Here is a 23,394-nt window from a genome sequence, read left to right as displayed (position 1 = left end):
GAAAAAACAATTTTTAGCTATTTATTACTTAATGTCAAATTGAGAAATACCCGAGGGCAACAGGCGATATTCTCAGATGTAATTTTTAATGTAAATCGAAGTAGAAACTATAGCTAAAGTCAAATTTCGCTTAAATCATAGGAACATCATCAGGTACATAAAAAAAGTTGCATATGGAACGGACTTTATTTGTGACACTGTGCATCATGGGTTCAGTCTAACTTAGAAAAAAAATTCTAATACAAATATCTAATTGGATATCCTAATTATCGATTAATCGATAATTAGCATATCCGATCGGATAATCAATAACCTTGTAAACTAACTTGTCAACCTAACCTAACCTAACCTAACCTAACCCAAGATTATTAAAAGATAAGGTTATCTCCTAACTCGATCCGCCTCCGCCATTATCGAAAATGTCATCTACTACGTCATAGGAATGACACCACTCATAGATAAAGGGATAAAAACTGCCCACAGTCCGACAGTACATTTCCGAATCGATATTCATTGTGTACTTTATTGTTTATAGTGTATGGCGTCAATAGTTTTCAGTTGTTTCATGTGTGTTTTCTTTATTGAATTGTTCATTTATCTCTCTTTGTCGGTTGCATTTTATTTTTTATTCCTTTATCCCCCCTTATTTTATACGTTCTGTAGCATCCCTGTGACGTAGTTGCAGCTTCGCTCCTATTGGTCCAAAAGTTACGAGACAACCTTGTCTTTTAATAACCTTGAACCTAACCTAACTAAACCATAACTTCTTTGATATATATTTTTTTACTAATTCTTTATTATACAGGGTCGCTTTTACGTATGGAAACGGTCAATTATTAGGTAAATATACAAGCTACCGCAAAAAGTTAAATACAAAAAATATAGGGTTTTTAAATCTCTATTGGCGTATAATAAATTTATGTATACAGAGTCGGTCATAAAGTAGTGGCACATCAAAGCTTCATTTTTTTAAATAGAACGCCCCGTATATTATTGCATATTTCAATTCTTGCTTCAATTTTAAGCAAGAATCGTAATAACAATGTACATAAATTGAAGAATTAAAAAGTTAAACGAAAATTTTGTAATTTCCTATTATTGACATTTTGATATAATCTCATTATATACATCTATAAATGCTAACTTGTGAGATTAATGAGAACTAATGTCAAATATTATTAAGTATCGCAGTTTCGGCAGAATGGCATCGTTAAATGAAACTAAACATATCGAAATTAATTAAATAAAATTATTTAAGTGATATGTTATGTAAGCCAATAAACGGTTGGTTTGAGGTACATTGTATGTATTTCGATTTTTGCTTAGAATTGAAGGAATAATTGAAATATGCAATACTATACAAGGAGTGCCATTTAAAAAAATAATATTTTGATGTGCCACGACTTTATGACCGACCCTGTATACTTAAATTTATTACTCGCTAATAGATATTTAAAAATCCTATAACTTTTGTGTTTAACATTTTGCGGTACCTTCTATATTTTACCTAATATTCCACCGTTTCCATACATAACAGTGACCCGGTATTTCTTACAACATTGATATTTTACCACTTAATGACAATATAATTAGTCTATTCTCATTAAGTATTAAAGAGTTTGCCAAATAAATGTTTCAATATGACAATAATAGTTAACAAAAATTTGGCAAAACAAGCTACATTTTCTAAAGTTGATACGGACATTAACTCCTATCGCATACTAAGTGAATCATTGAAGAAAATTAATTCCTGTTAATATAAAAACAAACTAATTTTAAATTTTATCTTATTATATCAAGATGGGTTAAAGGCATAAATACTCCCCATGCCTATTAGAAAGCACAAAAATATAATTATTATACTTCAGTATTCAGAATTTTAAAATGTTCATTAGGGAAACCGGCAGAGTGTAGGAAATCCGTACTTTTCAGAGTGTAATTATACATAAAAATTTAGTGTAGTGGTCTTTCACGATAAAAAACTTCAGGAATTTAAAGTTGGCTTGTAAAAAGAGACCCGCAGTGATCTTGGCATAAGATTAAAATTATTATGGAATTAAAAGTTTTTTAAATACGAAAGAATAGAAGTAATATTAAATTATTCCTAAAGTATGTATGTCATATATATTTGAATTTATGCTGAAAATCTATAAATAAAATAAAATTTAATTGTACAGTATGTCTCTGGATTGTCTTTACAAGAGAAAAAAACTTTTTTATTATTGACATTTTGATAAAAATGCATTCTTAAAAAAAATTGCTTGTTCTAAAATGGTTAATCCCGTTTATACTTTTCGAAATTTCTATACCGCTTTAAAGAAAATTTAAAAAAAAACATGAAAATTTTGTTGATTTTTTTCCTAAGAAAGTCCTCAAAATCAAAAGGCTTTTCTATGGTAATATAATTCAGATTTAATTCTTTGATAGATGCTTATTATTAATTTTGATTAACCTCATACCTACTTTTTGCTGTTGTTAAAATATGACATTTTCCGGTAATTATTATCACCATTTCCGTAGCTTTGAACTAAATAAATTTTGTACTTCTTTAACATTTTGAAACAACAAAGCGTTAAAATTCTATCAATAACAATTTATCCAGGATTACAAGCGCAATTATATTACCATAGAAACGCGTTTTGATTTATAGTACTTTTTAATTTTCACTAGTAATACCACTAGTCCGGATTTAATTTGACCTCGTGTGGTATTCGGTAAGAAAATTCCACACCAAATTATTCCGCACCAAATAATTAAAATGTATTTTTCGATTTTTGGTCGAATTGATTATTTAGTTACTATGACAAATAAGTGACACCCAAACCTTAAAACTATTTCAGTTTTGAAGCTGTCAAGCGGCACGGCTTAAAAGAAATGTTTCGCTTCGGTCATGAAAGCAAAGAAAATATTCACCACGAGATTAAGCAGTTGACACCCGCGAATACTAGAAAATCGAAGTCAAGCGTATGGAAGCAGTTTAGAAACTTTCATCTCAGCTTTGTAATTAAAATGTATCAAAATTATCATGTAAACAAATAAAAACCAGACTCTCAAAAAGATATTCTGTCATTATAAACGTCAAAAAATTTCCAGTATAATTCGCTGTTGGATGCCCACAAGGAAAAAAAATTCACTAAAATTTATCCGTTGCCATGGTGATTTCTCAAAAAAACGTTTTGATTGGTTAAAAATTACAGGTGTGGAATTTTCACTAAAATTTATCCGTTGCCATGGTGATTTGTCAAAAAAACACGTTTTGATTGGTTAAAAATTACAGGTGTGGAATTTTCCCTAAAACAATGTATAACAGTATGGACTTTGGAAAATTATAGACGGGTATCTTAGGACAAGCAAAAATTTTTATGAAGATATGATAACCATATTATGGTATATAAAAAAACGGTATCAAAGACATTTTTCCGCTGACGTCGATCGTACTGTATATTAGGGTGAGCCAAAAAAACTAATCTATGGAATTTATGGGTTAAAATGAACCTAATAACTGCGAAAAAAATATTCCCGATAGGCAGGATTTTTAACTCAATTTTAAAAGATGTCGGTGAACATTCAAAGTTTTTCATTTAAATAAGACGTAAAAAATATTTTTCCATTAAAAGTACCATAACTTTGAAACGGTTTACCATAAAAAAAATTACATCGCGGATTCTTTTATAGAGCATAAAATTTCCTAAAAAATCTATCTGAGAGTAATCTAGTTTTTTTTGCTAAATATGAAAATTTTTAATCAATAAACACTAAAACTGCATATTTTGATTTTTTCACTTTTCAAAACTTTCAAATATAGGAATTATTGAATTGAAAAAAATTACTCTCAGATAAATTTTTTAGAAAATTTTATGCTCTACAAGAATCCGCGATGTAAAAAATTTCATCTTAAACCGTTTTAAAATTATGGTACTCATAGTCGAAAAATATTTTTTTACGTGATATTTAAATGGGAAACTTTGAATGTTCACCGACACCTTATAAAATTGAGCTAAAAATCCTGCCTTCCGGGGAAATTTTTTCTCGGTTATTAGGTACATTTTAACCCATAAATTCCATAGGTTAGTTTTTTTGGCTCACCCTATTGTATATGTATATTCAGGCACATAAAAATGTATACGAATAAATGGTTAAACTCCTTTAATTTACTTACGTATGTTTCAATAAGGTCACTACGGTGAGGGACAAAATAATTATGATCCTCCATGTCCTTTCTTTTTTTCACTCGAATAAAATGTTCCGAAGCGTTCAAGTTTTTCCTAGCACAAGCACTAGCTAAAAACTCTTCTACCGACATGGATTCGCGTACGTACACGGTGGTACTGGCCTGATCTGGTAAGCTAACTTTGACGGTCTTCTCTGATTCATCTCGTGAGTTGATCTGTAAGAATAAAATTGTAGGTATAATATTCTATAAATATAGCAACCAAAAACAACCAAGTGTCAAGGAAACCAATCCATACAGGGTCCGGCAGTAGTGTGTCGGGCATCTCTAGATCATAAAAAACAATTTGAGAATTTTGTTTAAGTGCAAAGCTACAGTACGTACGAGGATGTATTTCAGGAAAATATTTTAACTTCTATAGGGTGACTCAAAAACATGTGAGTGGATCGAGATGACTTTTTAAAACATTAAATGGAACACCCTGTATATTATTGCATTTTGACTTTCTTTCAGATCACTCTACATGATACTAAGATCTGAGTAAATATATTTCGATAGTTTTAGAGATATTAGTAAATAAATAAAAAATATATATTTTTCAGACTTTCTTAAAAAAATGTTAAAAATACTAGAAATGTCCTGAAATCAAAACTATATTAGGTATTTACTTTAGATGATTCTACGCAAAACTTTCTAAAATATATTTTTTATATGAAACATCCAATATATTACTTTTTTATTAGATGGAGATTTAAAAAATGAAAATTTTTTGTATTTAAAGTATTTTAAAATGTTTAAGGGCTTTGTATATAGTACACGAAGTACTATTTGATATGGCTCTTTCAACGGTAATATGCAAGAATAATTGGGTAGTTTTGATAAAAATTTACTGTGGAAAATGCCATATGAAATATAAAACTGCGAATATCTGAGAAACTGTTAAAAATTTTGCAATACTCTTTACATACAAAAAATGTTCAGTTTTTAGTTCTCCATCTATTGAAAAATAGTTTACAGGATGTTCCATTAAAAAAAACTAAGAAAGTTTGGCGTAGAATTTTAGACATCCTGTATGATTTACCACTACCATATTTATAGCAAAGTAAGTACAGACCATGTAAAGTAAATACCTAATATATTTTCTTATTTCAGGACAGTTCTTGTATTTTTATTAATATCTTTAAGAAAGGCTGAAAATAATATAATAATATATTTTTTAATTATTTATCTCTAAAACTATCGAAATATATTTTCTCTCTTAGGATCATATAAAATGATCTGAAAAGAATCCAAAAATGCAATAATATACAGGGTATTCCATCTAAAAAAATAATTCCACTCAATCTATTCAAGCATTCCATTCAATAGCTTCAGTATCAATACTTTCTATTAGTAGCCAACGGCCCAGCTACGTCGAAACACCGGTTCTCATTAGAACACCGAAGTTAAGCGACGTAAGGCGATACTAGTGGATGGACGGGTGACCGATTCGAAACTATGTGTCGTGCTGTTGTCTAATAAAGGCAAAAGTGTAAAATCTATTGGCACACACTGCTCATTCACGCCGGTTCGAGGCCGGATGAGATCGGATATCTCGTGTGTAAGAGTTGATTTCGACACATGCCAAGTCGGTAGACCATTGACCATGATATGGCCGAGGACCGCGGTTCGGATTACGCGTAAACAAAGTAGGCCCCGTCCAGATGAGCCCTGGCAGCAAAAAGAAGACGTTATCTGAAATCTTTACTTTACTTTACTTTTTATTTGTATTAATATATATATCAATATTTTATTTAATTTTTTCTTGGCTTTAGGTCAGGTAAACAATGAGAAAAACGTTTTTTTTTATATTATAAATTTCATTGACGTTTCGACCTGGTAGGGTCTTTATCAAAATTTATTACTAAAAAAAAAACAGTCACATTATGAACGTCCATTTAGCTACAATAAAAATTCTATTTTGTTACCTTGAAAGTAGATTTCGGCGCATTGTTTTAGTTTTTATTTTAATTTTTATTGTTTTCTTTTTCCAATTTTATCATTTTCATTCTGAAATCAATTTTTATAAGGTGGCGTGAGAGAAAAAAAAATATAAAAAGCCTACCTTAGCGAAGAAAATAATCCAACATCCAACATTGGCATCCACACACATAACATAAACATATCGATACAGTCGTCACAATTTTTGTAAAGAGACATACACATTGAAATGGATTTTACAACACTGAATAATATGTTTTACTCAGGTTCTTTAAATCCCTACTATCATTAACAGAGTGTTGTTTTTTTGGATAGCAATAGATCCAAGAATTTCTCTTTTTCTGGTGTTATATTCGGTGCCAATTATTTTTGTACTTTCGAAGTAAAAACTGTGATTTTCTTGGATTTCATGCAAAGTTAGGGCTGTTTTATTTTTCTTGTCGTATTTATGACCTTTTAAACGGTTTTCAAGATACTGACTGGTTTGTCCTATATAAACTCCACTGCAATTTTTGCAGGGTATTTCGTAAATTAGATTGCTTTTTTTGTTTTTCGGTGTTTTTGTCTTGAGCCTTGAAAAATTACTCGCCAATAAATTGTGTGATTTGTGACATACATTGAGATTATAACTACCAAGTAAATGTTTTATTTGTTGTGACAGTCCGTTTACAAAAGGGTTAGAAATGTATTTTTTATTGTCCTTATTTATAGGTTTACTATGTTGGTGTGAGTTGTAAAATTTGTGAATTCGTTTTTTAAAAATGTTATTGATTATGTCATGTGGGTAGCTATTTAATTTAAGAGCATTCTGCTAGCCCTATAATTACAGATTTTTTTTGGTTTATGTGATGATGAGAATTATAATTTAAATAACGAGAAGACCATGATTTTTTGGTATACCATTCGGTTCTAATGTTTCCATTTATGTGATGTAATGTTAAATCAAGGAAGTTTATTTTATTTTCTTGTTCAATTTCGATGGTAAATTGTAAATTTTTATGATAAGAATTAAATATTGTTAAGATATTTTCAACTTGATTTTTTGGGACTGCCATTATACAATCGTCAACAAATCTAAAGAAAAACGGTATCGAATAGGTGATTTTTGAGAGTACTGTTTCCTCTAAGTCCTCCATTACTATTTATGCTACTGCACTTGAAATCGAAGCACCCATTGCGCAACCCTGTATTTGTTTATAAAGTTCATTTTCGTATTGAAAAAAAGTTGAATTTAATGTGAGTTCAGTTGCGCTTATAAACTCGTCTAAGGGGATGTCAGTATATTTTTTGATGTTATTCCACTTATTTTTAATGATTTTTAGTGCTAGAGCTATTGGAACATTAGTGTATAAAGATACAACGTCTAGTGAGACAAGTACATAATCTTTTGGAATTTTAATATTTTTTAGTTTTTCTTTGAATTGAAAAGAATCTTTTAGATAATAATCGTTTTTGTATATTATATTGTTAAGTATATTTTTGAGATATTTTGAAAGTGAGTAAAATGGTGACTGGGTACATGAAACAATGGGGCGCAATGGGATGCCTTCTTTATATAATTTAGGGAGTCCGTATATTTTTGGTGGGATAACATTGCGAATTTTTAGCCCTTTTGCAACATTGGGTGAAATATATTGGTTATTCTCCCATTTATCGATTAATTCGTTATTTTTAATTTGCTGTGTGTTTATTAGGTCACGCTTGATTTGTTTATATGTTTTTTTATCATTTAATAGTTGTTTCATTTTTTTATTATAGTCAAGTGACGTCATTATTACCGTTTTGTTACTTTTGTCAGCTTTTAGAATTTTTAAATGAGAATTTTGGTTAAGAAAGTTTTTTGTTTTATAGAGATTTTTGTGCATTTCTGTATTTTTCTTTCGGTTTTCTATTTTGTTTTTAAAATTTGAAATAATGTTACTAGTTTTACTTCTTATTTCATCTTTTTGATTATTTGTAAGGTGTTGAAAGCCCGTTTCTACATTACTTATGATATCTTTTGTAGGTAGTTGTTTTTTATTCACAATTTCCATGGCAAAGTTAGGTACATAACTCAAAACATTATTAGCATAATCAGGAATGGCAGTATTTGTTAAATTTTCAATCCAGCCACACACAGTTCCAGAATTTTTAACACTATTTGCTTTACTGGTTTTTTTGTTTTTTTCCAAGAGGTTTTGAATTTTTTTCTGGTTTTTTTAATTTTATGTTTTGAAACAGTTTTTCGTTATTGGCAATAGACACAGTTTTAAATTTTTCGAAAGTACTAAGTGGTATCTTCTTCTTGAGATTCTCCTCTAAATTACTTAATTTATTTTCTAGCTTTTTAAGATACATTGAAGTGTCTGAAATTAACAAGTTTAAAACTGCAAATATGAAGTTACTTAACAGATAACAATTAAATTTACGTTCAAGGTTTACATCCTGAAAAAGAATGTGTGAAGTTTTAAAATTCAAAAAGGTGTGTTTTAAATTTTCGTGTTTACATCTCAACAGGAATATTCTTCTATTTGTTTGATTAATTATTTTTGTCGATGTTTTTTTGTATTCCCTGATATTCTGGGCAACATCTTTTCCGTATAGTTGTTGGTGTGTTTCATCAATATTTTCGAATAGACATTTTCAGCAGATATTTTTAGATTTTCAGTACTATGCCTACAAGAAATACACCGAGACCCTACGGATGCTAGATCTTATATATCGGGTATAACCCTGATAACCGAACGACCACACGAGCAATATGGCAGTGCAGCTTTCACCAGGAAAAATATGGCATTGGGAAGTTCCTTTTAGTCAGATGCCAATAACATCGAGACACTTACTGTCGTGTTCGAAAATCTCGCAGTCACGTCGCTGTATAAACCTCCCAATAAATAAGACCTCTCAACCCAAATCAAGGGTTATTATTGGAGACTTTAACAGTCACAGTGTGTCGCGGGGCAACGGCGAAGCAAATACAGACGGGAAGAGGGTTGATTCATTTATTGAGAGTATCTCAATGTCTTTAATCCATGATACTAAGCTTCAGGCATCTTTCAATAGCAGAAAATGGCGGCGAGGTTACAATCCTGACCTAGTCTTTATCAGCGATAATATCAAACAACAGCGTAACAAACATAGCGTAACATATTATGTTAGTTTATCTATATCCTGTACAATATTCGTTTCTATTTACATCGATTGTTTGATTGTTTTTTAAACGTATGATGTAGCTCTTTTTTTAATTTGAGTCGTTTTAGATTTTTTGTATTTTTTATCTTACATTTTTAGTTGTTTTTTGATTTTTTTATACTGAGTTGAACACCAGTAAATAAACATTTTCTACCAAGATCTCTTCTATTTATATCGTAGATCATAAAAAGAAAATATAATTGAAAAAATCGTATCATAAAAAGTGATTGCTTAGTTCATAAAACTTGTTTATGTAGGCCAAATCATTCATTAATCAGAAGAAATCGTTTTTTTCGATTTTATTCTTGTGTAAACATATCTTAACTAGAACGATTTTTCAGAAAAATAACACATACCAGTCAGTAAGTAAAAGGGCCATTTAAAAATTTATTAAAATACTTTGTCCTACTCTTAGAATAAAAGACTATAAAAAAGTGAAATAGTATTTTTGAATGTAAATTTCTGTAATGAATACATTACAGACGGAAGCAGCTATGTCATATTTTGAAATACCTTTTATATCAACTTCGTTTGATCTTTCTGGTGACAAATTTTATTTCTTGTAAGCTTGGTGTAGTGTTATCGATGAAATGCAAAATAGTGAATTTATTGTTTGAAAAAATGTTATCTAAATAAAGAAGAATATAATTTTTTTCTTCTTTACTAATTAAATAATTAATTAAAAATAATTAATTTAAATAATTAATTAATAATAATAGTTAATTAAACTAAATAAGTACTAATTCTTTGTCCATTAAAAATATTTTTTTTCTTTAAATAATAATAATAGCTCCCGTATAATAGCATTTAACGTCTTTTTTACTTCTCAAATAAATTAATCTATATTTGCAAGTAACTTGTTTTTCAAAATAGGAAATATCGTATAATAAAAAGTGGTTGCCACGCCAATGGTCCAAAAACAATTCTTGATTTCGATTACTTGGCTATTTAATTATACAAATTTAAATATACCCCACTGGCAAGCAAAAACCTAGGGTCACTGTTTACATGTCTCGGATTCAATCCCTATAGGGTTGGTGCGTTCTCCGCCGGTGCTGCCACCATCGGAGAATATCGTAAACAATCGATATATACAAATACACAGGTTTAAATAGCGAGTATACGAAAAATGTATTATTTAATTATTCTAAAAGTGATAGGGAGTATAATTTGTAAACATTCTAAAAATAAAAATAAAGAAGTAAATATTTTGATACCTTCAGAAGGTCTAACTTGTATTATAATTTATTATTCCAGTTAAAAAAAAACTTTTTAGATGAGTTCAACTACGGTAGCGAGCATAGTTTTATCACCTGTTTTGCTAGTGAGACATAGTTGGGGCTATTTCGGCTATAACAACATTTTTTAAAGTTACATAATTATAATTTTAGAAGATGGACATAAAACATTTAATCACTAGTTGATTAAAAAAAGTATACCATTAATATTGCAAATTATATTTTATCCTCTCATAGTATGTCTATTTAATTTTGTGATTATGCAACGAGCACTTTGTTTACTCACTTGTTTTGTCAAACTGCTTGAATTTATTTTTGCTTTTGATCAAACCGGTGCGGTGTGAGAAACTATATGAAGCTTTAAAATGTTGTTTCGGGGAGTTGAATATCCGAAAAAATTGAGTTATTGAATGTTATTACACCTAACAACGCCTTAATTACGCTCTCCTTTATGCGTTTTTCGGCAATTCTATTAACATTAGAAATTGTCACAACACAACACGACACCTAGTTCGATTTTTTTTTTACTTTTTTTTACTACCCGAAAGAGCGTTATGTCACACAAACCTCGTATCTGAGTGTTTTATAGTTTCAATAATTGCACTAGCAAGATACCAAAATACTTAAATATTATGACAAAACCACGATTTCAATATTATTTTAATGCGATCAACATGACGGCCGCGTGAACTATATATTGATAATTTCAGATTTTTTCCGTTGAAGCGCTGCGGTCGAAATTTGTTGAAACCAACTGAAATGCACCAAGCCTATGGCGAGCTAGTAAGTCGGAGACAGTAAAAATGCGAAGTATTTATTACACAATTACTTAATCCAACGCTAGAATTCGTGCGCTTGGAAATATACTTTTTCTTCGTTCTTTATTCAGTTCATCTTACTGCGCGTATTGGCCGTATTCATTGTGCCCATTGTGACACAACGTATTAGCGATATTTCCTTTAATGGATCGTCCAAAAACCAACTTCTCACCGGACCGCTCCGCTACGCATCGCATCGACGCATTAACGCATTAACGCGTAGGGACTGTGGGGTTGAGACGCACCCATGAATTACAGGGATATATACTGATTATGGGGTTTAACATTGGAATCAGTAGTTAACAGTAGTTAAGATTTAATTTTGTGTCACCAAAGAAAAGACCATCATATCCCTTAACATTATGACTTTAGAAAATTGATATCAACTTTTCATAATTATTCCTCATTAAGCGCAACTGTTATGTGGACTAAAATTATATGCACTCAAAACACAAGATAGAAACTACGTAAATAATAAACTATTCTATAAATTCCTATTGATAAAATACAATATAATGATTTTGAAAATGAAGTATAAAATATTCGATGCGTTGCTCAAAAGAAAAATGACTCTAAATAATTTATATTTAACAATTTTTTTGGTTGGGACATAGGTATTAAAATATATATTTAATAAAACAATTTAATGGAAATTCTTGTGGGAAATTATTAAGAATAATTAAAAGTTTTATACATTTCAAGAATTTATTGTCAATAATGGCCAAATGACCAATTGGCAAATGCTAAATGACAAAGAAATCTGGTCAATGAAATGTAGATAACAAAAGGTTGATAAGTACCGGTTGGTTGATAAAATTAGGTTGATAAATTTCTACGCATTCAACGTAGATTACAATAAAAGCTGTAAATACTTAATAGCTAGTGTATGAGATTTATAATCCCCGTCGTGATTAATATTGATCATGTTAGTTAAAGGAAAATCACTGTTATAATGTTCACAATAATCAGCAGTATTTTAAGGTATACATGTAACGAAAGCTTCAGGAAATTAATATTATAACGAAATTTTCATTATAGGGATGTATTTGCTAAACTAATATTAATTATTGAATTATCATCTTAAACAAAAAAAATATGAAAATTAATATTTGTTTTATGTCTTGAGAGTCAAGTAACAAAATTCATATGTAGACATTTAAAGTTTTTTGGTTTCATTTTTTCAAAGTTTTTTTAGGGGTAATTGCTATCAGATACCTAATTACTGTTAATTTGAAATTTGAATTTAAGTACAGCAGACTAGAACGTCATCGGTTTTAATAGATATGTCTGTGCTAAATTACTAAGTATTTTTGAAGTACCGTATAAAAAAAACGGCGTCAAAGATAGCTGGAAATGACAATCGATGATAAATTTTGCGAGGTCAATCTCTAGACGTCATTTACTAAAAATTGACATAAAAATTAATTTAGTAATTATCGAAAGATTAAAAACGGATACAATTATTAACCACAAAAAAAACAGACACAAATATTTTGATTGTCATTCCCCAGCCGTTTTTGATGTGGTTTTATTCCGATTGTTTTGTTTTTTCATTTAGAATTTTCCTTTATTGTTTTTTTTGTTTGATGACGACACTGATGACGAGGCGAGGTATACAAAAAGAAACTTAAACTTTAAATATTTTTTGTTTGTTACTCAAATTTGTCTGCAAGTAAATAGGCATAAATAGCTAGTTTCCTAGTTTCCGTTTGGATTCTGCTCAGTGGCAATTTACAAAAAATAACTTTTTAATTTTTTATATTTATTTCTGTGACAAAGTATCTAGATTTGTTTTCAAGCAAATTGCAAAGGTATAACTTTATTTTGGAAAGTTATTGTTGCGATTTCATATATCTCAAGAATAGTTGCCTGTAGCCAATATGAAGAGAAATTTTTGAGACAGTGCAGAAACTTTTTACTACAGGCACAGAAACCATGTAGATAGCACCCTCTACAAGTTGGAGTTATACCGTCATCGAAATCGAATTTCTCATATCAAAAAACGCCAATTTTCATTCAGATATCAACGTTAGTTCAGAATTTATTTGGAAAAGAACGAAATAAAAATTAAACTACTTCACACACTTCACACACCGTAACTCCGAAACGAAGCACTTTAGGAGAAAAATGTATATGAACTTTTTACTTATTTTTAGCTGCACTATACCGGGTGCGTCTCAAAAGTGGCTCACCCTTATGACGTTCTTATTTTTGTAGATAAAAAATATCGAGATTTGATATGTTTGGTTTGGTTTGAATGATTGACGTATTCAGTTGATTTTGGTCACTTCCTGTTTCACCGGAAATGACTACTACTTTTGATTTTTAAATGACACTCCCTGTATTTTTTAACTTTATTCGATAGAAAATGACAATCTGAATAGAATGACATATCATATATCAACTTTTGAAATTTTCGCATATGGTTGAAATTGTAACATGCTGCTCATAATGACAATTTGACTCAAAATACTAAGTGTGTGGTACCAAATTATTTGTAAAAAAATGCATTTTCCAAATATACTAATGAGCCACTCTTGTTCTATTTGAAAAACATGAGACAAGATTAAAAATACGATTTGGGCATCTTTTAACCGGCCAGGACAAGACACGAAAAACATGAGATGATGAAACGTATTTTTCCAAGACTCCTTGAATAAAAATTATTGTTTTTAACACAGCCATGGCACTCTAGATTGAAATTTAAAATGCAATATTTTTTTAAGCCAAAATGTCAAAAGCTGACATATGAGATATCATTCTATTCAGAGTGTAATTTTCTATTGAATAAAGTAAAAATATACCAGGGGTGCGATTTAAAAATCAAAAGTTGTAATCATTTCCGGTGAAACAGGAAGTGACCAAAAACAATTGAATACGTCAATCAATCCTAATTTATGTTATATATACTAACATACCAAATGTCGTTTTTTTATCTGAAAAAATAAAAAAGTTATAGGGGGTGAGCCACTTTTGAGACGCACCCGGTACATTGCTGAATTTTCCCGATTGTAATTCCTACCACCCTCTAAATGAATTAATAAAAAAACTCCCATATATGTTGCAGACAATAACTGCCATAGTATAATTAAACGAACAACAAATATTCGTAAATAAAAAAAGAAAAAAATATTTACCTGTAACGACCTTCTACTCGAGCCGCTGTTTGATCTGGAGAGGAGAGGAGGTCGCCTCTTAGTGGCTCCCCTTCCTGCCAGGAGATTATTTAGGAGGGATGGGCTCCGAGCGCAAATAAAAGCGTGGAACGAGGATACAGTAAACACTCCTAATTTATTAAGGGTGTTCTTCGTTGCTCTCGAAACGTGGGTCAGTAAAGACTGTAAAGAAGGCAGGGATTTAATACACCGTAACGGAGCTTTTAAAAGAAAATTTGAAAAAAAATCTAGGTTTGGGTTTTTAAAATCTGCGAAAAAATCTTTTCGTAAATGGTTTTTGAAAATAATAGTCCGGTCTAGCTACCACAATTCGTGGGTTTTAGAAGGCGGCCTATTTTTTATGACTCTAAATAATTTTTAAGGTGTTAAGGTTGAAATTAAGTGTGGAAGTCACTTCGAAAATTTTGGCGTTTGGTGGCTACATTAAATTATACCAGCAGAAAAATAAAATAAAGGTGTTAATAGAAATAAGATGTTTTCTCTCGGTATAAAAACGGTAAGTAGCTAAACGACTAGTGAGGCCTCTACGGATAGAGCAAATGGATGGAAAAAAATGAGAAAAGTTAATAAACATAAAAATCGATTTTTTAAAGGGGTATATTCAGAAAATCAACAATCAAAATGTTCCAAAGTAAATATCTCGGAATGTGTGCATTTTCGAAACACAATTTGAATGCGGTGAATTTAGAGCTCCACTAGTTCTATCCGTCGCACACTGGAACGACTCAATGCTAAAGAGTGGACATTGGCTGTTTAAAAAAGTTCGAAATTTCTAGCGTTTTACAACACTTTTTGTTTTAAGACATATTGGTCTTCTAGTAAAACATTATAATACGCTTTTTGCTACTACCACGTTGAAAGCGGGACAACGATTTTAGTAGAAAATAAAAAAACGTTTAAACAAGGCCGATTTTACATCAACTTTGGTTGTGATTTAAAAATAGAAACAAAAATGTATATCTATTTTCTGTAAAGTGGATAGTAAAATGACTTCTTGGGATACAATTAAACAATGAACAGTCAAGAAAGAATCCAAAAAAGATCATTCGGCAGGGGTTGGGACACGATTTTTGGCGACCCTTTTTACCAATTAGATGCGATATATTATCAAAATGTCTGTTCTTAAAAAAAGAAATAGGTAAATGGCACTCTAGTAGGCGAATGTCATCTTGAATTTATAAGTTTTATTAAAGTTGCTATGTGTAGCGGCAAACTGGGAAGTCTGACAACAGCTCTAATATTGATATTTGATATTCAAGTCTGCATGCTCAAAACTCTTAAATATCAAACTTTTTAAACACAACTTTAGCGAGGATAATTATTGACATTATTAAGTCTCCACCTGTATATGTATTGTATGTATTATTTGTCAACCATTTTGAGTTTTATTAAATGTTCAATTTTATAATAATTTTAAATTATATGGAGTACTATTCTTTCTTTAAACTGCCCACAATTCTCAAAATCGAAGGTGTTCCTTGCTTTTGCTCATAAACTATAATAATAATAGGTGTCTGTATTTACAATAATGTCCGCCATCTTAGATTTTTAGCAAATGTCAAATTTCATAATAAATTCAAATATTGTAAGGTGTTCTCTATACGAATTGGTCAAAACTATTAAAATCGGACATTTCATTGCAATGTTAGAGCCAATGTCCCTATTTTCCTATACCTCGATCCACCGTGCGTCGGTCGCTTAGAATTTTTTTTCCATAGCAACTGTTAAAATTGCCTTATATCTATCAAAAATAGTAGATATAATAGTACTTTAACCGCAAGGGTACCTTAAATGATACTTTAACAGCGAGGATAGGTTAAAAACTTTATTTCTTCTCGCACGTTGTTTAATTGATTCCATTTTTGAAAATTTTTGTATTCCTTTTCATAGGTTATTCGGGATTTAAAAGGAAGTATTTTGGATATGGCGTTTGTCCCCCCCTGAATATCTGAAAATCCGAAATCAAAACTGAAAACTAAAGAGACAGCTTTATTTATTTGTCAAATCTATACTAATATATAAAATCCTTAAGTGACTGACATACTGATTAATCACGATCCTGTTCAAACCACTCAACGTAAGAAGCTCAATTTTGGCATACAGGTTGATTCTAGGGTGTAGAGGTTCGATATGAAGGGATTTTTCGAAATTCCAGTTCCAAGTGGGTGAAACCACCCCTCAAATATTACAATATTTTTTATTTAAAAAACGGCCAAGTTTCCGAAAAAACGCTTAAACACGTATATTTTATTTTGTTTTTTTACATATTTTAAGATTTTTTAAAAATGTATACAGGGTGTTTCGAAAAATCTGGTCATTGATTAATCACGATCCTGCTTAAAGCGCTTGACGTAAAAAAGCTGATTTTTGGAAAACAGATTGACTTTAGGGTGTAGAAGTTCGATAAGAAGGGATTTTTCGAAACTCGAATTCTAAGGGGGTGAAACTATCCCTCAAATATCAAAATATTTTTTATTTAAAAACCGGTGAGTTTTTTGGAAAAACTCTTAAACACGTATATTTTATTTTGTTGTTTTACATATTTTAAGATTTTTCATAAATTTGTACAGGGTGCAAAAATTCACAAATTTGTACAATAAAATATGACCATTGAGTCATCACGATTCTGCTTAAAGTGCTTGACGTTTAAAGCTGATTTTTGGCAAGCGGATTGACTGTGGGGTGTAGAGGTTCGATAAGGAGGGGTTTCTCGAATCTCATATTCCAAGAGGGTGAAAACGCCCCTCAAATATTACAATATTTGTTATTTAAAAAACGGTTAGTCTTTCGAGAAAACGCTTGGGCAAGCATAATTTATTTGGTTTTTTAAATATTTTTAAGTAATTTCTTAACCACGATTCTGCTTAAACTGCTTGACTTAAAAAGCTTATTTTTGGCAAACGGATTTTTCGGAAGTCAAATTCCAACGAGATGAAACCTCTCAAATATTACCAAGTTATACAGGGTTGTTCACCACATACCACACGGAGTATTGTAGCTAAACGATTAGATTTTTACAAATTATAAGTTTTGGGTTCGTTGAAGGACTATTAGATCTACAATTTAAACATATTTTTACAAGATACAGAGTGTCCCAAATAAAAAAAAAAATATCAAAGTTGTATTTTTTTAAATGGAACACCCTGTATATTATTACATTTTTAGTTTCTACGATTAAAATAAAGGTAAATTTGATTAAGGTTTACCGCACTTTAATCTTACCGTTTTATCTATATACCGAAGTCTATATATTGCTCAGTTATTGTGTTGCAATAATAAAAATAATACTACCTCATACAGAGTGTCTAAAAATTTATTTTAAATTATTTCTAGCTTTAAACGGCAATAACTTCTTTAATTTAAATGGAACACCGTGTACAGGGAAAATCAGATGCACAGTTTAATTGTCTATCAAATTGTATTATACCACTTTTACCTATGCCTTCAAGTGTTCATAGAAAATGCATTTACTTATAATTTAGACCTCGTTTATTTAATGCATTACTTATAATTTAGACCTCATTATACCCATGGAATATTGACATTTTAGATTGTTTTTAAAGCAACAAATGTACAAAATGTACGGGCTAGTAATATTATCGTTTTTAGCAAAATGATAATATTGCTAGACCATTTGTATGCAAAAAGAAAACTATTTAAATCTTTATAAAAGAGTATACCATTAATTAAATATACCACCATTATTTCCGCCCAAATACTAATTAATTACATACTTAGATATGTTCGTTAATAAATTATTCTAAATAAATGTGGATTTGATTCAGAAATCAATATAATAATAAGTTATGAAAATGAATGTCTCTGTTGTTATAAATAAGCATTTGTCAAAAAATGAAATATCATTTTTAAGGTGTTACTTTTTACCACACTGTCTAATACACATAGGTACAAAATTCAGTTTTTTAGTATTTGGAGCAATTATTATTAATCAACGCAAACAGTCAATTAATGTAGTTTGAATACTGGAATCATATTAATTGGTCCTCATTAACAAATATTTAAACCTTTTTTTTATTTCTTAATGAAATAAACAACTATATCGACAATATTAGTATCTGTACTCTTTAAAAAATTTGGTTCATCTTTAAAAATAATCTAAAATGTCAGTATTCCATGGGTATATTGATAAATGAGTTTTAAATTACAAGAAAATGCATTTTCTACGGAAACTTGAAGAGATAAGTAAAAAATGGCATAGTACAATTTGATAGACAATTATATTGTGCATCTGGTTCTCATAAAATATACAGGGTGTTCCATTTAAATTAAACAAGTTATTGCCGTTTAAAGCTAGTAATTATTTAAAATAAAATTTTAGACACTCTGTATAAGGTAATATAATTTTTACTATTGCAACACAATAACTGATCAATAAATAAACTTCAGTAAATATTTAGTATTAAAAACTTTGATACCCTTGGAGAAATGAAGCCTTAAAATTTTGACTGCAATTTCACAAAATTGAAAATATTTCAAAAACGGTAAGATTAAAGTGCGGTAAACCTTAATCAAATTTACCTTTATTTTAATCGTAGAAACTAAAAATGTAATAATATACAGGGTATTCCATTTAAAAAAATACAACTTTGATATTTTTTATTTATTTGGGACACTCTGTATCTTGTAAAAATATTTTTAAATTGTAGCTCTAATAGTCCTTCAACGAACCCAATACTTAAAATGTGTAAAAATCTAATCATTTAACTACAATATTCCGTGTCGTATGTGGTGAACAACCCTGTATAATAATATCGCCGTACTGTTTGTTCTCATGCTGACATAAATGTGAAAAAAATTTATCCATTTTGTATGTTAATGGAAATTCTTGCTTTGCTTTATCATCACCATTACAAATGATTAATTCGACGCGAACGAAGTCGCTGGTACACGCTAGTTACATAGAAACCAACGCCAACCCAACACAATATTTTTTCTACTCGTAATAAATTCCTTGAAACAATAATTTCTAAATATTTTTTAAAACGCAACTAGCTATGGAAAAAATATTGTTTTATACACGACGATAAAATAGTATTTTATCGTCTTGTATAAAAAATAACTTAAAAAAAAATATTTTCTTAAATTTATTTTTATTTAAACCTTTATTTTATTTTCTGCTGGTATAATTTAATGCAGCGACAAAAAGCCAAAATTGTCGAAGTGACTTCCACGCTTAATTTCAACGTTAACACCTTAAAAATTATTTAGGTTCATAAAAAAGGCCTCCTAAAAAAACTCGACCGGACTAGAAGCACAAAATTTTATTTTACTTACAAAAATTTACTTTCACAACATCAAAAATATGGCGTTAATCAAACTATAGGACTATCTGGAATGAATAAAATAATTTAAATAAGGAAATGGAATTAATAATATTATAAATAAATATAAAAACAATATTAAAAATAAAATATTTTAGATGACAAATATTATCAAGAAACAAAATTAAGGCCGATTTGGGTTTATATGAATTTGAAAAAAAAGCATTGTAAAATATAATCAAAATATATCGGCCAAATCGATATAAAGCAAATGGGTTGATGTACGGCCAACAATTGCTTCCATCATGCTGATCTAGATTTGTTATAAATTAAACATTGTAAATTAAAACAATTAAACTGATTTAACTGAAGGAACTTAGTCGCGGTTATCGCCAGGTCAGTTGACAGTTTATTCAGTATTATACATGGTGAATCTTAAATAAATGCAAATATTTTCAGAGCTGGTAGATCTCGATAAAAGAAACATATTTTCTTTTATCGTTTTTCAAATAAGTTCAAAATAACCGAGCTAGTTTATTTTGAAAATTTTCAAGAAAAAATATTTTTTGCTTAAATTTTCAGAACCAATGGATCTTTTCTGGGTTTTCTTTCTTGTAAATTTAATATACTACCTATGTTGCCATATTATCAAGAAGTTTTTTAATTAAAAACATTTCTAAATTTTTTTTCAAAAAATTTCAAATTTTCATATTGTTTTTTTTTCCAAAAAAACTTCATAATAGCGTTTCTGGGGTCAAAATATACTACCCCTAAAAATATTTGCACTTATTTAAACTTACCCTGCATAAATTTGTATGTAAATAATTGTAACAAAGATAAAAATAAAATATGAACATCATACTAACTTTAGGATTTGGAAGTTCGCCACTTTGAAGACTGGCCATATAACAACGTAATCGGAACTGCTCACAATGTAATCGTTCCAAGTTTTCCTCCCATTGGAGCACTTGATTTGCTAATTGCTGTCGAGCCTCCAATTCAGCCACTACAGATTGCTGCATTTCTGCCATATGCTTAAGTTTATAATCCTGCAACAATGTTTACATCCCGTTTAGATTATACATTATTACTAAAATTGCTACAATAATTCCAAGAAAGTATTTTTATTATAATGCTTGTAGACCATAGAAAAGATGCTTTATTTTTATAAAATATAAAGTAGCGAAACTTTGAACTACAAGAATTTAATATTTTCAAAAGGAATAAAATTACAGTATTTTTAAGATCGAAGTCTAGTGAAAACAGCGGATGGTTAAATAAATAAGAAATTAATTTCTTAACAAAGTTGACCAGTTTTAGGAAAGTAAATTAAGCATTTCAAATATGACTGATAATGAATTAATTACATAATGCCATAAATAGCGCAAATTCTATTGTCGACCATTGTAATCAGCATAAGATTGTGTATTAAATAATTATAGAGGTGAGGTTATATGAGACATTCCGTCGGCCGATAAAATGGCCCTCTGTCCGGGGCACCCCTTAAGTGGGGAGAGGGTGCGAAGAATACCCCCGTTGTCTACTATTAAGAATCAAGGAAATACAGAGAAAATCAAGATATATGACAATATAGTACCTACCCATCGCCACCTGGAACGTACGTAGCTTGTTTATGCCTGGAAAATTGACTGTCGTGCTGGACTTTAGACTCAAGAGATTCTTGAGAGTTAAAAGAGAAAAAACGTCAAAAAAATAGACATGGCAATGTTGAACAACCCCAAAGAATAGAACAAAGAGATAAGTTCTAAGATCGAAAAAGAACTAGAAATGGTAGGATACCCGTACGGGAAGAGGATGTCGAAAAGACATGAAATGATTTAAGAGCTAGAATAATAAATATCCAGGAAAAAGATATTTGATTCACGACAACCAACAAAAAGCAGGAATTGATGACGCAGGAAATACTAGACCTCATGGATAACAGAGAGAATTGCACAGAGCAAACCCGATAGAATACAAAAGTTTAAATGGGATCATTAAAAGTTCCACAAATTCTATGCTTACAAACTTCATCTGGTCCAAGAATCGAACGAAGATGATTACGACACACGATTACAATTCTGTAAAGAACTAAGTGAAATGCTCATTGCTACTCAACGTCTTCTTTTCAATATGTGCTTTTCGGATGAATGTACATTTTTCCTCAATGGAACAGTAAATCGCCACAATTGTCGCTACTGATCTGATACCAATCCTAGAGAACTCCGTGAGGTTCATACTCAGTACCCTCAAAAAATTAACGTGTGGGCTGGAATCTTTGGCGACTGTCTAGTTGGCCCGTTCTTTCTGGATAGAAATCTGAATGAAAATATGTATCTGGATCTTTTGAAAAATGCCATAAATCCAAGCATTACACAAATAATTGAGAATGATGACTATGACGAAAATCAACATGTGTTTCAACAAAAAGGAGCTCCCCCACACTATGCTGTACGTGTGCGGCAGTCTCTTGATGAAACATTTCCCGGTCGGTGGATTGGAAGAAGGGGACCCTTTTTTGAATGGCCAGCTAGGTCACCGGATTTGTCTCCGCTGGATTTTCTTTATAAGGACATCTTGAAAGAAAAGTATTCACCACGCAACCGGAGACAGTAGAAGTATTACAGTCAAAGATTTGATAATTGATAACACCCTTTAATTAAATTTGATAACACCCGAAATATTACAACACGTCCGAGAACGCTACGAGTATGAGCAGAACCTACATTCGTGCATGGAAGCAGGGGGTGCTAAATTCGAATATTTAATCAAGTAATTGTTTCAAAGCAAGGTACTACTTTTTGTGTATTATTCCTTAAGCAAAATCTTGTTGATTTAAACTAAATTTCTTATTTTAGACTCCATTTCGATTCCTGTACAATTAATCAAATATCAATAGTACACAATTAATCAAATATCAATATCTTTCAAATGATGTGCTACTCCACTCCGCATTACGTTTAAGATTTTAAGGGTGGATGTCACCCCCGCGTAGGGTTTGCATTATGGTCTTCAAAAATAGTCGCATCTTATTTCCCCTTCGAAAATAAAGTTGACATGTGTTGTCCTTTTGACGGACCCTTTTGTCCTTTTCACAACAGAAATGCCTTTAAATTGCCTTGTTTCGTTTGAACTGGGACACCCTGTATTTTGGCGAGAGTTTCTATATAAGACCTGTGAATACCTTGTATCGCTAGGGCTTTTATTATTGCCTTAGGATATATCGAGTCCAAAGTCTTCTCAAAGTCTATAAAGGCTATGGCTAGTGGAAGTTCTTATTATTTTGTTCGGCTGATAGTTTCTCTAAGTGTATGTATGTGATCAATTGTGCTGAAGCCGCTCCTAAAGCCTGCTTGTTCTCGTGGTTGTGCAGTGTCTAGCGTGTTTTGTATTCTGTTGTTTATTATTTTGTGAATATCTTTTATGTTGCTGGTAGTAGACTTATTGTTCTATAGTTTCTGATGACTTTTTTGCTGCCTTTCTTATGAATTAGAGTTATGTTGGCGCTATTCCAGTCAATGCAAATAGTCCTACTTAAATAGGGGAAACAAATGACGG

The 23,394-nt window shown here is 30.4% G+C and overlaps 1 protein-coding gene across 1 annotated transcript in view; it reads right to left on the bottom strand.

The window, feature by feature from the left end:
- LOC115883013 overlaps positions 1–23,394 on the bottom strand; it is a 638,791-nt gene that overhangs the window by 41,552 nt on the left and 573,845 nt on the right. Inside the window, exons 20-22 of the mRNA XM_030901288.1 lie at positions 20,703–20,885; positions 14,516–14,716; positions 4,160–4,387 (exon numbers count right to left, since the gene is read on the bottom strand). Of these exons, the coding sequence (XP_030757148.1) occupies positions 4,160–4,387; positions 14,516–14,716; positions 20,703–20,885 (612 nt within the window). The remainder of the gene's footprint in view (positions 1–4,159; positions 4,388–14,515; positions 14,717–20,702; positions 20,886–23,394) is intronic.

This window comes from Sitophilus oryzae, unplaced genomic scaffold, assembly GCF_002938485.1.
Source record: "Sitophilus oryzae breed Bouriz unplaced genomic scaffold, Soryzae_2.0 scaffold_1801_pilon_pilon, whole genome shotgun sequence".
NCBI lineage: Eukaryota > Metazoa > Arthropoda > Insecta > Coleoptera > Curculionidae > Sitophilus > Sitophilus oryzae.
The sequence above is the reverse complement of the archived record's forward strand: the minus strand, read 5'-3'. Positions and strand labels throughout refer to the sequence as shown.